The sequence below is a fragment of the Notothenia coriiceps genome, unplaced genomic scaffold, assembly GCF_000735185.1.
Source record: "Notothenia coriiceps isolate Sejong01 unplaced genomic scaffold, NC01 NC01_scaffold00005785, whole genome shotgun sequence".
Taxonomy (NCBI): Eukaryota; Metazoa; Chordata; class Actinopteri; order Perciformes; family Nototheniidae; genus Notothenia; species Notothenia coriiceps.
The window spans coordinates 8,972-23,857 of NW_011338486.1; the positions used below are offsets into that span (position 1 = coordinate 8,972).

Consider the following 14,886-nt stretch of genomic DNA (forward strand, 5'->3'; position numbering starts at 1 on the left):
GTCCGTTTTATAAAAAACCTTATACCTGAATGAATAATAAACAACATGGAGGATGAATAAATCCAACAAGTATTCACAAATTAAGAAGCTGGACCTTTTTTTCATGATTAGCTATTCAAATAGTTACAGTTTTGTGGGTTTATATAGGGGTACTGAACACAGGTAGTGCTCTTCAGCAATGTTTAAAAGACTGGGTCCCTGGTTTGAATGGTATCCTGCAACATTTCAAAAGGTTTTCTTTCTTTTAATGCAAATGTTCTACGAGGTACAAAATGCAGTATACACACAATGCACTGTTGTCCAAAATTCAGAGTATAAATGTTCAGCCCTTCATTTTCTGTCTCCTTATCAATGAATCGACTGTTTCAGCTCATTTCAGTTCCTACTTCTTAGTCATTCTTATTCTTAGTCATTAGGTAAAGCAGGACACTCAATAGTGTATCATGTATAGACTGTATTGTACAGCACTATTAATAATGTATAAACTAGCTATGCTGATATTTAGAAGCTTATATTGCATGTACATAATACTATGCGCAAGAGCTATACAGATTCTGCAATGACTAGCTCTTTTACTTTACGGATGTATAGGTTGGATAGTATTCTGTATTCATGCTTTACTTCCTCAATAAGTTGATTTTATTGTGCCATTCAAACATGTTTGTTTAGTGTTTGTTACTTCCAGCATATACTGCTTACGATCGCACATTTTCTTCCAATCTATTTTGTCCAGTCTCATCTAATTGATGGATGGGGCGTTGTGTCATCCAATTTCACGTTCAATACTGTGCCTTCTCATTGCTGTTGATTGTTCAAGACCATTTTAAGCACATTCGTTTAACATTATTGAGAGTATTAGCCCAGTGCTAAGGTTTTAAAGGGACATAACACCAGGCGCTATGATTAAAATACTCTTTGTATAGTGGGGCTAGTGTTACTGGTGAGTGTGCTTGGACTTTATTGATTTATGATAATGACTGCTGGCCCGTGCCTGGGCCCAATGTCTCCCTATGACAGGCTGTGGTCAGAGCACGTTGCAGCCTCGCTAATTTGTTTCCCATGCTCTGGATTCGACACCCCCCCTCTGCCCACCGCGTGCATCGAGCATGTCACAGGAAAAGCAGCTCAATATCCCCAGAGGATGTGGAAACTCAGGCGTTCAGCAGCGGGCTGCAGTCGAGTGTGTCCACGCTGCAGACTGGCCTATCTGTCACTTCATGGAGGAATTACGTCATGCCTCCACCCCCAACTCCCTATAGGTGACATCAAGGTGAAGGATTGTTTTAGTGTTACAAGGCTCAAGAATAATGCCTTCCTGGGGCGAGTAATTCCACCCTTTGTCCCATCGTACACACATCATTTGCAGTTAGGAGCAAGTATGAGAGCAGGGCAGATACATCATGACCATGTCTTTTTTATAATAACAACTTATAAATAAAACAATTTCCATAGGGGCAAGTTTACTTTGTGAAAAGCTGATTTCTAATGTTATCCAGATAAGAATGAACCCTATAAGAACTTTTAAATTGCCAACACTGCAGTTCAGGTAATGGCCTTTAATTAGACATGCAGTCCCAATACTTTTCAGATTCAAAAGATAGCCAGTAATAGGACTTTCTCTCTTTCTCTGCTCTGCTGAACATCCCAACCAACCCAGCTATCACCAGTTGTCCTGGCTCCGGTAATATACAGTTGCAAGAAAAAGTATGTGAACCCTTTGGAACTACCTGGATTTCTGCATAAATTGGTCATAAAATGTGTTCTGATCTTCATCTAAGTCACAACAATAGACAAACACAGTCTGCTTAAGCTAAAACCACACAAACAATTATATGTTTTTATGTTTTTATTGAACACACCATGTAAACATTCACAGTGCAGGGTGGAAAAAGTATGTGAACCCTTGGATTTAATAACTGGTTGACCCTCCATTGGCAGCAATAACCTCAACCAAACGTTTCCTATAGTTGCATATCAGACCTGCACAATGGTCAGGAGGAATTTTGGACCATTCCTCTTTACAAAACTGTTTCAGTTCAGCAATATTCTTGGGATGTCTGGTGTGAATCGCTCTCTTGAGGTCATGCCACAGCATCTCAATTGGGTTGAGGTCAGGACTCTGACTGGGCCACTCCAGAAGGCCTATTTTCTTCTGTTGAAGCCATTCTGTTGTTGATTTACTTCTGTGCTTTGGGTCGTTGTCCTGTTGCTTCACCCATCTTCTGTTGAGCTTCAATTGGTGGACAGATGGCCTTAAGTTCCCCAGCAAAATGTCTTGATAAACTTGAGAATTCATTTTTCCGTCGATGATGGCAATCTGTCCAGGCCCTGAGGCAGCAAAGCAGCCCCAAACTATGATGCTCCCTCCACCATACTTCACAGTTGGGATGAGGTTTTGATGTTGGTGTACTGTGCCTTTTTTTCTTCACACATAGCGTTGTGTGTTCCTTCCAAACAACTCAACTTTGGTTTCATCTGTCCACAGATTATTTTGCCAGTAGTGCTGTGGAACATCCAGGTGCTCTTTTGCAAACTTCAAACTAACAGCAATGTTTTTTCTGGACAGCAGTGGCTTCCTCCATTTTATGACCAACTTATGCAGAAATCCAGGTAATTCCAAAGGGTTCACATACTTTTTCTTGCGACTGTATATTACTAGTTGTCTCTATTTTTGTGTATAGTCTGGCGGAGCTCCACTTCTAAGCTGCTGCTTCTCTCATGACGTCACCGGAAGTCGACCTATAAGTACTTTTGAGGGACTAGTACTTTACCTCAGTATTTTAATTTTGTGATACTTTAAACTTCTAACATTTTGGAAGCCGATATTAATCTCCACTTCATTTATTTGACTTTTTTACGTTATCTTACGGATTGAGGTTTACAGCTAATGTCGCTATGTGATTACATGATTAATGCGGATACAATGAAAGAGGGCATCTCATCGCTCACCTGTTTCTTCTCCTCTCGCTCCTTCAGCAAGGTCTCCTTGTCCACCAGTTTCACCACTGTGGGCAGACCTGTAACACAGCCACTGTTCATCACTCATCACTCTCACACCCATCCCATCCCAGTGTTAACCAGGGATAGAAACAAATCTAATATCTCAAAACATGTATTTGACCGAATAATACTAAATCAATGTTGCAACAATATTGTTGGGTTGACTATTGGGCATTTGCAAGATAATGACACAATAAGATTTCTGATAAATAATCCTCAGTAATGTTTTTATAATGATAAGTGACTGGGTAATGCTTGCATACTTTCTTCTCCTTTTTGTTCTACAGGGCAGAATATTTAAGTTAACAGCTCCATCACCTTCATGATCCTCCAGACGGACCCCCAGCTCCGGTAACGTATCGTCTCGGACAACATCACACAGTTGTAGCAACTCCATCACTAGATGAGATAAAACAATGGACTTTAATTAGACTCTGAAGAGGAAGGTAAATATGTTTAAACTCTTGGAGAACAGAACTATTAGCATTTGTTGGACTCTCAAATGTATAAAACATGTTCTTACCTTTCTTGTCTCTTGCTATTTTACGGACTTCCTCTCTGAAGTTTGACAACACTGAGAGGTACGGCATCACTGTGGTCTCCAGCTGCCACACAAAGCAAAGACAGTATTTCAATGTAAGTTACTATAGTACTACTATAGGGGCAGTAACAATCTGTGAAAACATTTGTTTTACTCACAGTAAACAGAGCTACATTTTAACTAGGGATGCTCCGAAAATAGCGGTATGCAACGTGTGTGAAGCAGAAATCCAGCAGCTCCACCCGCTGTGACGGACCGGTGAGCGGAGCAAAACACACACTAAGAGTTAGACCTAACACACTTGGCTATTTTATCTACCTCTGGAACAAGCTAAACTAGTTATAAATATATTTATTCTTCACTGTCGGGTCACTCATTACTGGATCAGCGAGCTGCACGAAATACTGACGGGCTGTCAGGAGAGAGAGAGAGAGAGAGAGGAAAAGAGAACGCTTCCGCTAATTTCTCCCGTGTTATTATCCAAGGTTAATGTAAACTTGAATAATGTACTTCATTTGAATGTATTAATTATGTTGGTTGTTGTTTGTGGAAGCGCCAGTGAATGAGCCTCATTAACTGAGTTTTAAACATCACTTTAAATGGAAGATCCCCATAGGCCCCGCCCACTCGATCGGATCGGCGATCGGTATCAGCCGATACTGATTCCGGCCCCAAAATTGGCGATCGGAGCTTCCATAATTTGAACAATAAGCATTCAAATGTATCACATTTCTCACAGCGAAAACTGAAAAAAAGTTTCTACTTACACCAACGTTCTGACTTTGTCCCACTGGGAAACCGATGGGCTCTGATCCTTCGATGGCACCGAATACCTAAATGACAAAAGTCTCATGTCAGTGAGTTCAAACCGCTTTCACTGCCAATGCAATACAGCACAATACATCTTAATTTAACACATGAACCTTGATGAACATTGTTTGCTACTTTACATGTTCCCACCTTCAGTATGCTGGTGAGGTAGGCAGCGATGCTCTCCATCAGCATGCGGTTGGGCCTCAGCGTGGCGCTCTTCCTGCTGGCGATGTAGCTGTTGCTCTGGCCGACCAGCACTCTCATCTCCTCCATGGCGGTGCGCGTGTCCATGTTGTCACACAGAGCCTCATGGACGGCAGACTTCCTGTCGTAGAAACTGGACCAAACAAGTAGCCATTTAGCTTTTAGTTGTGATGTGTGTTTCTAGTGGTTTAAATGTGCAAATAAGTGCTGAGCCATTAAGCTATCAAGAAGGGCTTCTGCATAATATATTTTAAAGAATTCAGATGGCTCAATCTTTTCTCTCTTACCTGTTGTTGAGCTCCACCTCTGCTGCCTCCCACTTCTCAAATCGCCCGGTGATATCAGTAGGAGCGCGCATGATGTCTTTCACAGTCAGGAAGAACTCCTGGTAATTAAAACGAGCACAAAACAACAGATTCATAATAGGATTCATACCACCCCTGCACTAAAAAGCCAGATGGTTTGTTATATCGTCAGCTTACATTCATGAACTTCTCGTACTGCACGGCTGACTCCATGGTGTTGGATGAGTAGTCCAGGGTGTCTTTCCAGGAATGCATCAAGAAAGCCAGACGGAGCTGACGGGCTGAAGGAGGGCGGAAAGAGGAAAACATATCACATCTGGCCGAAGAACAAGATCGAGTGACAGTTCATTTGATTCTTCTAGACTGTTTTGATGAAATGGTTGAAGAGTTTTTGTTGAAACTGAAATGGAAGTGTGACATAAAACTGAATCTGAGCTACACTTTACATGGTAGATGGATTCATTTCAATAAGGACACTTTCCTCTTACACTAATGGCAACAAGCTGAGCTGAGCAGTCACCTGTGTTCTTTGCCAGGGCGTCTTTAATAGTGATGAAGTTCTTCAGAGACTTTGACATCTTGCAGCCTGCGATCGTCAGGTGTCCAGTGTGCAGGAAGTATCTGACCCAGTGATCATTCTCAAAGAAAGCCTGCGAGGAAAAAAACCAATGACGATCATGGAGGTGGCATGGAATGCATCACAGTTAATCATCTTTAAATACCTCTAGTAATGTCTTCTATGACATGATGGATCAATATTACAACTTTGGGCAAGGTAAAGAGCTTCAAAGCCAAACAATAGCAAATATTTTTAATAAATAACTTTGCTCTTGTACCTCGGACTGAGCCAACTCGTTGTCGTGGTGGGGGAATCGAAGATCAAACCCCCCACCGTGGATGTCCATGGACTCTCCCAGGATGGAGCCAGCCATGGCCGAACATTCAATATGCCAGCCGGGCCTTCCCTAAATTAGTCAGATAAAACAAAAATAATCAATATAAAAAAAATGGCTCCTAATGCTCTACCTCCTGGAACAGAGTGTTAGTGATTCATCAGCATTAGGATTGAACTCTTACCTTCCCCCATGGAGAGTCCCATGAAGGCTCTCCGGGCTTGGAGGCCTTCCACAAGGCAAAGTCGTTCTGGGACTTTTTCTCCCCTAATCTGTCAGCAGAGATGCTCAGGTCACCTGCAGGGCAACGGGAAATACAGAAAACAAACACAATTACCATATTATCTGACTTATTATATAAGTAAAACAGTTACAAAGAGAGAAAACCGTCTTCAATACTCATGTTAAAATCACTATGTGCAGCATTAGAATGTTTCAGACTCTGGCGACTCCTAGTGGTAGACTCAAAAAAGACACCTTGGACTTTATTTTACACACTTGTTCAAATAGAGCACTTAACCAAAACAAAAAACACTCACGGACCACCTAACTCCCCAAATCAATAGGCCTGCTTACCACTCCAATAATAACAAATAACAGCCTAATAATAACAACAGCTTAACCTTCTCTATATCGCCTCGTTCACACATTAAATCAACAATGCAAATACAACTACAGATTATATAAGCATTTTGTTCAAATGCGATTTAAAATGCTCACAGGTTTTACACCTCTTATGAAATGTAAACTACATGTATTGCGGAGTTTATGTCCGAGCCAACAGACTCACAGATCATTTTACTGAGAGAATTGCAAAATACACCGCATGTAGTACGACACAAACCTCTGCTGTGGATTTTCAAAACTAAATACAGTAAAACTATGGTCGCAGGCCCAAGTTTAACTCTCTGAGGTCTAAGCCATTTTTTCACATGTTAGGCTCGCCTGGGCTTTTTTTGTAAAAATGCTATTAAAACATGAACCTTGGTGACCATTGGGCTGCATGGTCTGCCTACAAAAACAACAAAAAAACGTTTATGCAGCCCCAACAACAGCCTCTGATCATCAACAGACTTCATGCAATGCTTCATTGGATGAATATATTAGATAATAATCTCTATCTAACTGCTAAAACATCTAAATCTACTTCCAGCATGGATAAATGTTCATAAAAGACATCCATTGTTTGTTTTATACACTTCTTGAAATCTAAAAAGTTTTTCTATAACAGATTACAAATCACCTGGAAATGGTACAAACAAGTGACGAAGGTGTGGCGCTGGGCTATATCATGCAATCGAAAGTTAAGCTCGTTCCATTGCGTAGATATTCCCACAAGAGTGCGGAAAACTTAAAGGGCCCATGTCATGCTTTTCCGGTTATTACCCATCCCCTTGTGTGTTATGAAGGTTTTTATGCATGTAAACGGTCTACAGAGTCAAAAACCCTGAAAGTACACCCTGTAACACAGAAAATACCTCCCCAAAACGCCTCATTGGAGATTTCTCATTTTCTTCCTGGTTATCGCTACGTAGGGATACCCAGTAGCCACGCCCAGAGCTATAGCAGCACCCTCTGCCAGCCTTTCACGAAACAACGCTTCCCAAAACCTTTCAGCGATTCATGCCGGATATGTACAGCGTAGGGCACTGAAGGAACGATGCTGTTCCTACATTGTTTGGACCAGCGGGAGATTTGGGTTGGGCCTTTAAGTATTCATTGTTGCTTGTGTATTTATGATGTTTAAAACAAACAAGGTATCTACCACGACTGTTTAAATGAGTAAACGTTTTTTCGGGCTACTAAGTTTGGATCGCGGAGAAATGCACTCCGCAGACCAATGCTCACAGCGTTATAAACCTTTTTCTTACTCAATATCAAGTCACACTTATTGTTTTTACTTCGGCTGCGAGTGTTTGTGTGTGCTCAGGATGAGTTTTGCTTGTTCTCGCTGTATCGCCAAGCCTGCCTGCCCCTGCAGCAGCCCACAGCAGTGTGTGTGTCTGTGTGTGTGCGAGCAGCAACGAGCCTGTCAGCTTCTCGACCAATCAGAGCACAGGGAGAGTGGGCAGGAGCTCCAACAAGCCGTTTAGGACAGAGAGTGAATACACATACTTTACAGAGATGCTGTATGAGAAACCAATGTGATTTTGGAAAATTGAACAATTTAAATCTATTCTAGTATACCTCAACAATGGAATTATTATCAGTAGAAATGGCCATGACATGGGCCCTTTAAATTTATTTATTTATTTCAAAGGTGAAATTGTACCAATATACTCAAGGACCACTAGGGGGCGCTCACGGACCACCAGTGGTCCACGGACCACCACACTTTGAGTAACACTGCAATAGAGTGATTGAAAGCCGCTATAATCACAAAGCCAGTACTGGTAGCTGAACTGTGAGAGAATGTACCTTCTCCCTCCTGCAAAGCTTTCTGATCTCCGACAGCCTCTGGCACCAGTTTTGCATACGAGTGGTGCGGACAGCCATCAAACTTGGAGGTGTTAAAGTACACAGAACCGTTCGATTCATACCTGTAAACATCAGAAAGCCAAATAAATGTAACTAATCCATTAATAACTGACCATGCGGGTGTGATATGAATTGTAAACACATGTTTCTTCCTCACCCGTAACCGTTTGAGACCACCTTTTTCACAAAGTCCACGATCTCAGGCACGTATTCACTGACTCGAGTCAGAACGTCTGGAGGAAGAACCTGAGGGTCACACACGATTAATGCACAATAACCACAATATAACACAAATACATACTACATGGCCATAAATATTCCACTATTTGGACATTTCTTTGCTTCTACTTACGTTCAGGGCTTCCATGTCTTTATGGTAATCTCCCTCCCAATAGTTAGGCAGAATGGAGAAGATGGAATTCTCTGTGACTTGACTTCCAAACTGCGTATCCAGCCAATCAGAGAGCAAGTCCTTGGAGTTCTGCAGCAGCACCTAGGAAGAAAGAAAGAAAGAACGATTTAAAGTGTGGACATTAGTGTTTTTATATTAACTATTAATAAGTGTTTTTTATTTAGTTTTTCTCTTATTTAATACAGTATCTAGTAGTACCATTTTTTTTGTTGATTTTTTTCCTGACCTTGCTTTCACGCCATTAAAGAGGGAGTATAAATGATTAAATTGAAAGCAAATTACATGAGGATGAAATATCAAATGAGATACTTTTTATTTTCTTCAGTTAGAAGACAAGATAGCCTGGCCAATATACATTGTTCAGATAAGCAAATAAGAAACGTTTCACGTTCTCTGTCTCTCAAGTAAAGTAAATCACATGTGGATTTACAGTAAGTGCCATCAGTGAGCAGACTCCTCAGCCTTACCTCTGCCAGGGGCTGTACGACCTCCTGGGCTGCTTTGCCCTCCATGGCCGCCTGCAGGGGCTGCAGAGCGGCCGCGACAGCAGCGTCCAGCCTCTCCAGCATCTGCTTCTTATCGGGGTCTGTGGTCAGAGCCAAGTTAGCCTGAAAGGGCTGAAAATGAGCACACATAAAGAGTTAGGTCAAAACAATGACGCCCACAGGTCATCTACACTTTATAGGTAGAATTGTAAAATCATAGATTTGCACATTTTAGGCTTCAAGAGTTAAAGATATTAATGTAATTAGTAATCTGTAATGTCTCTGGTGGATCAAATCAAGTCTGACCAATTGCAGCCATTTGTTTGAACCAGTCTCTGCTTCCCAAACAGTTGATCTGATATTCTTTACTACTACTACTACGCTGTTGGGAAATTGACAGGAAGTCAACAGTGCTTAGCTCCGGCGGCAGCAAAGAGGTTTGTAATTACACTTTGTTTGTTTAGTGAAACCTTTGAGCAAAGCATTGTGTGGTCACTTTCTTCTAATTAAAATTGATTAGATTTGAATATATGATTAAATTAGTAATTATGAGTCAACCAACAACAGTATGGAAGTGAATGCAGTTTGTGTCACTTAATCGTTCAAGTGCACCAGAACGTTTTAGTTGCCAAACATGATTAGTGATTCATAATAATCTTCAGTGATGTGATTTGTGCTTGATCCCTAAAGCAAAGAGCAAAGAGTCTTGTTGTATCAGCGCTCCCAGAGAGCGTGTTCTCACCCCTCTGGCGCTCAGGACGTCCTGCAGGATCTGAGCGGCGTGCGGCTGCTTCTCCATGTACTGCTCCAGCAGGTGGTTCTGCCGGGCCCTCTTAATGATCTGAGAGAGACAGAGCCAACAATGGTCAACATCGAGACTCTACAACCTACTCATCATGGACTTAGGAAAACCTGTATGACAGTGCAATAGTAGACATTGAGCTGTTTCATTAAAAGTACATTTTTAATGAATCACCATGATGATACATAGTACATAATTACTACCCAATACAAATGTTGTTTTCACCTACTGTAGTTATATCGATAGTGACACATCCAGATTTAATACTTCAATACTAACACTCATCTACAATACAGATGCCATGATGTTATATGCAGATCCTTCAAAATAGATATATTGTTTTTAGATGAGGTCACAGTTAAAATTGTTAAGAATATATTAGACTACACTGTGATGTACAAACAAAGGCTAATATATACATATATTATAAAAGTGTGCAAGTTGCATCTTTGGCATTCACATTTTAAAACACCGAAAACCACTATTTGTTTTATTTAAAGAGCAAAGAATGTGAAACTATTTATCGTATTTTAGAAGTTAAAACTGCAAACACCCAAGAAGAACATTTTATATATTTGGCCAGACCTATAAAAATGAAATCAATTATTTTAATAAAAAATACTAAATAAAACCAGCAAGCTTTTATACTTCACACTCACTTTGTCATCTATGTCTGTGATGTTCATGCAGTAGAGGACGTCGTACTTAAAGTAGTCCTTCAGTATCCTTCGCAGAATATCAAATGATATGTAGGATCTGTACAGAGAGACGGATTAGAAAGTCAAATATTGTTACACTACAAAAACCTTAGCCGAATGAGAGTCATTTTGAACGTTTTCCCCTGTGATGTGTTTACCTGGCGTGTCCCATGTGTGAGGCATCGTACACTGTTGGCCCGCAGCTGTACCATGTGACCTTGTTCCCGCGCTGGGGGACAAACGGCTCCTACAACATAAAGTTAGTGAGATGATGGAAAAACAAAGAATAAACTGGATGTGATCTAAACACATCCTCAGGTAACAATCTGATTAGCTCCGTTCTTATAGCCTGTGGTGGTTTGACCGTTTTAAGATTTTTCATGATTGTATTTCAATGACTTTTTACTAATAACTACTTTAAAGTTTCTCCGCTGTCTTACATAAATCGATTTTGTATTATATATTTAGCTGCTAATCATTTTCGTTGAGTGTTTCATGAATACTTTTTACAACAAAGACATCACACATTATAAAAGGAAAGCAAACGTACGGAGTATAAAATGAAATGTAGGCTACAAACAAGAAGATTCATTTTTTTAAACACACAACTTGCAGTTATGTGAGTATTTTTGATGGACTCAAACAAAATGCAAGGCAGTTTCTTGTCATACATACAGTACATGCTCCTTATAACCCTATAAGGATCTTTATTTTTCCGTTTATACACAGACAGTTTCACTTTGTAAATCTCCATCACACATATGTCTTTTCACAAATAACCCAAGGACAGTCCTTTTTGATGTTTGCCCCCCCCCCACACCTTTGCTCTGGTCAGGCTGTTGTAGAGCCTCAGATGGGGGACATGTGTTCCTGCTGGTGGAGACCAAGGGGGCTGAACCCGCTTTCCTTTCGCTGAAATCAAGAAAGAAACAATTATTAGAAATGGCAAAATGCAAACAAAATATGTATTTGTCCTTAAAAAATACATCCGATAATAATTTAAGCCAGACACACAGAGCAAACATAGTCAATTAAAAAGATTTGCTTGATAACTTTGCAACAAGTTTTTCCCAAATTCAAATGTCATGACTGTGATTAAATTGTGTTTTACCTGCATGAATCTATAAACTATTCTGAATGTAAAACGATCTTGAAATGATTGTGCAGCAGATGTAAAGCATTAAAGACTTCTTCTACTGTAGTGATGAATATGTGTTCCCTCATCAAGTGCAATTCTTTCATCATGATGCTAATGTGCTTCTTCATCTACAAACAGCACCATTTTAGAAGTGGACTAAGAGTAAGAGTGAAACTGAAATGGAAAGGATACCCTTCGAACACACTAAATGCATCTTCTCCATCTAGCATGACTAATTAAAGGCTTAGACAGAGAGTGAAAGCAATTCAGAAGAGAACACACTCTAAGAATAGATGCACACAAAGTGACAGCTGGAGGAACAAGCAAAAATAAAATTAGATAACAGACATTTTGCAAGGATGATCTTGAATGACAATTTGCTCCAGAAACGTTAAAAAAACGTTGTTGAGAAATACAGCAAAAGGGCGGCAAAATGGAGGAGTTAAACCCAAAAGTGAAGGATTATCTTTTCCCCAGAGCAATGCAGCCATATATATGAGGCAATGATTGTATTTGTAAAAGTTGCTCTAACTAGAAGAAGAAAAAGCTGTCAAAGCCACAGAGAGCATGCCGAGTCAGCCAGCAGGAAACAGCACACATCTAATGTTTTTAAAAAACACGCCACCCTGAGATAAATGTTATCTAATACACTGTAAATGTCTCACTTCTGTGTCAGATCACCTTTGAGTAGGTGTCTGTAGGCACATGAGAGAGGATTGTTCCAGCTGCTGACGTTTTGTTTGAACAATGATAGACTAACTCTCACCTGCACGCAGCTACAGGCTCTGTCCGTTAGGCAGGCCCTATTATGCTTTTGTGGTTTCCCCTTTCCTATAGTGTGTTATAGGTTTCTGTGCATGTAAATGGTCGTCAAAAGTTACAATCCAGGGAGAGTTTCTTTACGACCACTCCCCCCCCCTACCTGAAACGCCTCCATTGGACTCCTTTGTTTACTTCAGGAACATAGTGACATCATTATGTAACACTTGCGCTTCTATTGGCTAGCGATCCAACACATTGTACTTGATTGACTAAGGAGCGGGACATCTCTAAGTGGTTGACCAATCACAACAGAGCCGGCCAGCTAACCAATCAGAGCAGACTGGGCTCTGGTTTCAGACAGAGGGTGAAAAGAGGTGCTGCAGCACAGGCAGTGTGAGAAACAGTAAGAGCTTTTTGAACATTAAAGCATGGAAACATGTCACAGTAGAGGCACAAATATAAACCTGAAGATTAACATAATATGTCCTCTTTAATTCAGTTTTTGATTCTATTGAGTGTACTTATTAAAAACTTGAAATAGCCTACTTTTTAATAAAATATAAATCAACATGCCTTGATGATGTCATTTTTTATATAGCCTATAGAAACGGCACCAAAGGAAACACTGCACGACATGCTGGATGCTACTGTGAGGAGTGCAAAACTGGAAATGCAAACTGTTGCTGGGGTCATGCACGTTTTCAGGGCTTTTACTAAGGTGTGAGACTTCCCTGCCTTGGGGACCTCAGGCTACTTCAGGGGCCACGTCTAAGCTGGATCATGCCTCTCTACTCACTGCTGCTCTCAGGAAGGAGGTCCAGCTGCAGGGCTGCTATGTGTCTGTACCAGCGCAGAGCGTGGACATGGTGCGGGTCTGGGGGCCTGTGGAGGAGATTAAAGGCTTTCTGGTCGGCCTGGGAGGGGCAGAACCCCGCCAGGTAGCTGCGTGAGGTGAGGTAGTCATTCAGGGCCGCTGCCAGCGCGGCCTCCTCATTTATCTGTAGCAAGGGGCCATACTCAAAGGCTGCAGAAACAAGAGGGCAAATATTCGCAAAGGATTACCGACCAGGCTGCAGCAGCCGGAGGGAAAACTCTAAACAACAGCAGCACACCACCAAGCCAACTATAAAAAACGAAACTGAAATCATACTGATGACAACTGGCACTAACTCCTGATGTCACAAAAAACCAACTGGCACATATTTTGCCTTTGAGTGAGTCTAAAACCCAGGGCTGCAAAATGTGGAAAACAATAACTTATTGAGATCATTTTAACTGATATTGGAGGCAATGATTGTATTTGTGTCATTCATCTCCTTTACATTGAAAAACATACTATTATCATGGTAGGATTTTTCAAAGAGGATATGTACCAAAGGGGGGGCGCGGGGCTCCGTTGGCGGGGCGCAGCACCCCTCCAAGACAATGATAGGGGAAACACTGCCTCCTATACATAATGGAACATGAAAGCTACAGGATAAAATTACTCTAAATACATGATAATAAACAAGTAAAATCATATAAAAGTAACTCAGCTATCCCTCCTAAAATATAAACTTTCTTCATTCATGTACAGACAGAAGAACAAAGTATTTTCCGTCTGAACAAAATGCACAAATCCCAGAAATGACCAACGACTAAGAGTGAAGTTGACTGGATATCAAAACACAGTAGGTGTGAGACCCAATGGATCAAATTGAAACTGAAAAAGGAAACCAAGTAAAAACACAAACACCAAGAAGGCTTCTGAATTCTCAAATTTCCCCTCCTCGACTCCCCGGTCCTCCGGTAGTGACACGGAAATGGATTTCATGTTAAAGGACATCTAATTTCTCTAAATGCACTTTGAGGATCGAGGATCGAGGATCGAGCATCGAGGAGGCTCTCTGGAGGAGCAATAATCGAGGATACACTGATGGTTCCTCCACGGCTCCTCCGCGGATGCATTTCCGGCAACAGAGATGTTTCAAAGAGTCGTGACGCACGGCCAGACTTATCTCAGCCAATGACAGCTCTGCATGCATCCCCTGGATATTATTTTATTAACTGCTTTCATCGCAACGCGATGATTACAGAGAGAACAGCTGTGAGGTCCGTGCAGAAAGCAGAGCAGTGTGTATAATATATATCACTCAGTATAACAGGCCTACTCTCTTTATTTGCTTTAGTTTAGTAGATGGGGGGATATATCCAGTCTCTGATAGTGTTACGTTATTATGAGAGTGCTCTCATACTTGTTTGATTCTGAAATTGGATATATTCATATGAATATATGTGTATGTGTGTGTGTGTGTGTGTGTGTGTGTGTGTGTGTGTGTGTGTGTGTGTTTACACACATCTGAGCCCATGCATGTG

At 41.0% G+C, this 14,886-nt stretch overlaps 1 protein-coding gene across 2 annotated transcripts in view; it reads right to left on the reverse strand.

Annotated features, from left to right (window-relative positions):
• The window catches only part of cars1 (cysteinyl-tRNA synthetase 1), a 25,276-nt gene that overhangs the window by 7,601 nt on the left and 2,789 nt on the right, over positions 1–14,886 (reverse strand). The window contains exons 2-20 of one of the 2 annotated variants that reach the window (XM_010768481.1): positions 13,328–13,555; positions 11,452–11,543; positions 10,790–10,878; positions 10,593–10,689; positions 9,874–9,972; positions 9,114–9,263; positions 8,587–8,727; positions 8,392–8,480; positions 8,175–8,296; positions 5,941–6,053; positions 5,700–5,828; positions 5,384–5,513; positions 5,041–5,144; positions 4,846–4,943; positions 4,502–4,691; positions 4,309–4,374; positions 3,524–3,605; positions 3,319–3,399; positions 2,950–3,017 (exon numbers count right to left, since the gene is read on the reverse strand). In XM_010768481.1, coding sequence (XP_010766783.1) covers positions 2,950–3,017; positions 3,319–3,399; positions 3,524–3,605; positions 4,309–4,374; positions 4,502–4,691; positions 4,846–4,943; positions 5,041–5,144; positions 5,384–5,513; positions 5,700–5,828; positions 5,941–6,053; positions 8,175–8,296; positions 8,392–8,480; positions 8,587–8,727; positions 9,114–9,263; positions 9,874–9,972; positions 10,593–10,689; positions 10,790–10,878; positions 11,452–11,543; positions 13,328–13,555 — 2,168 coding nt within the window. The remainder of the gene's footprint in view (positions 1–2,949; positions 3,018–3,318; positions 3,400–3,523; positions 3,606–4,308; positions 4,375–4,501; positions 4,692–4,845; positions 4,944–5,040; positions 5,145–5,383; positions 5,514–5,699; positions 5,829–5,940; positions 6,054–8,174; positions 8,297–8,391; positions 8,481–8,586; positions 8,728–9,113; positions 9,264–9,873; positions 9,973–10,592; positions 10,690–10,789; positions 10,879–11,451; positions 11,544–13,327; positions 13,556–14,886) is intronic. The other variant, XM_010768482.1, reaches the window with a different exon arrangement.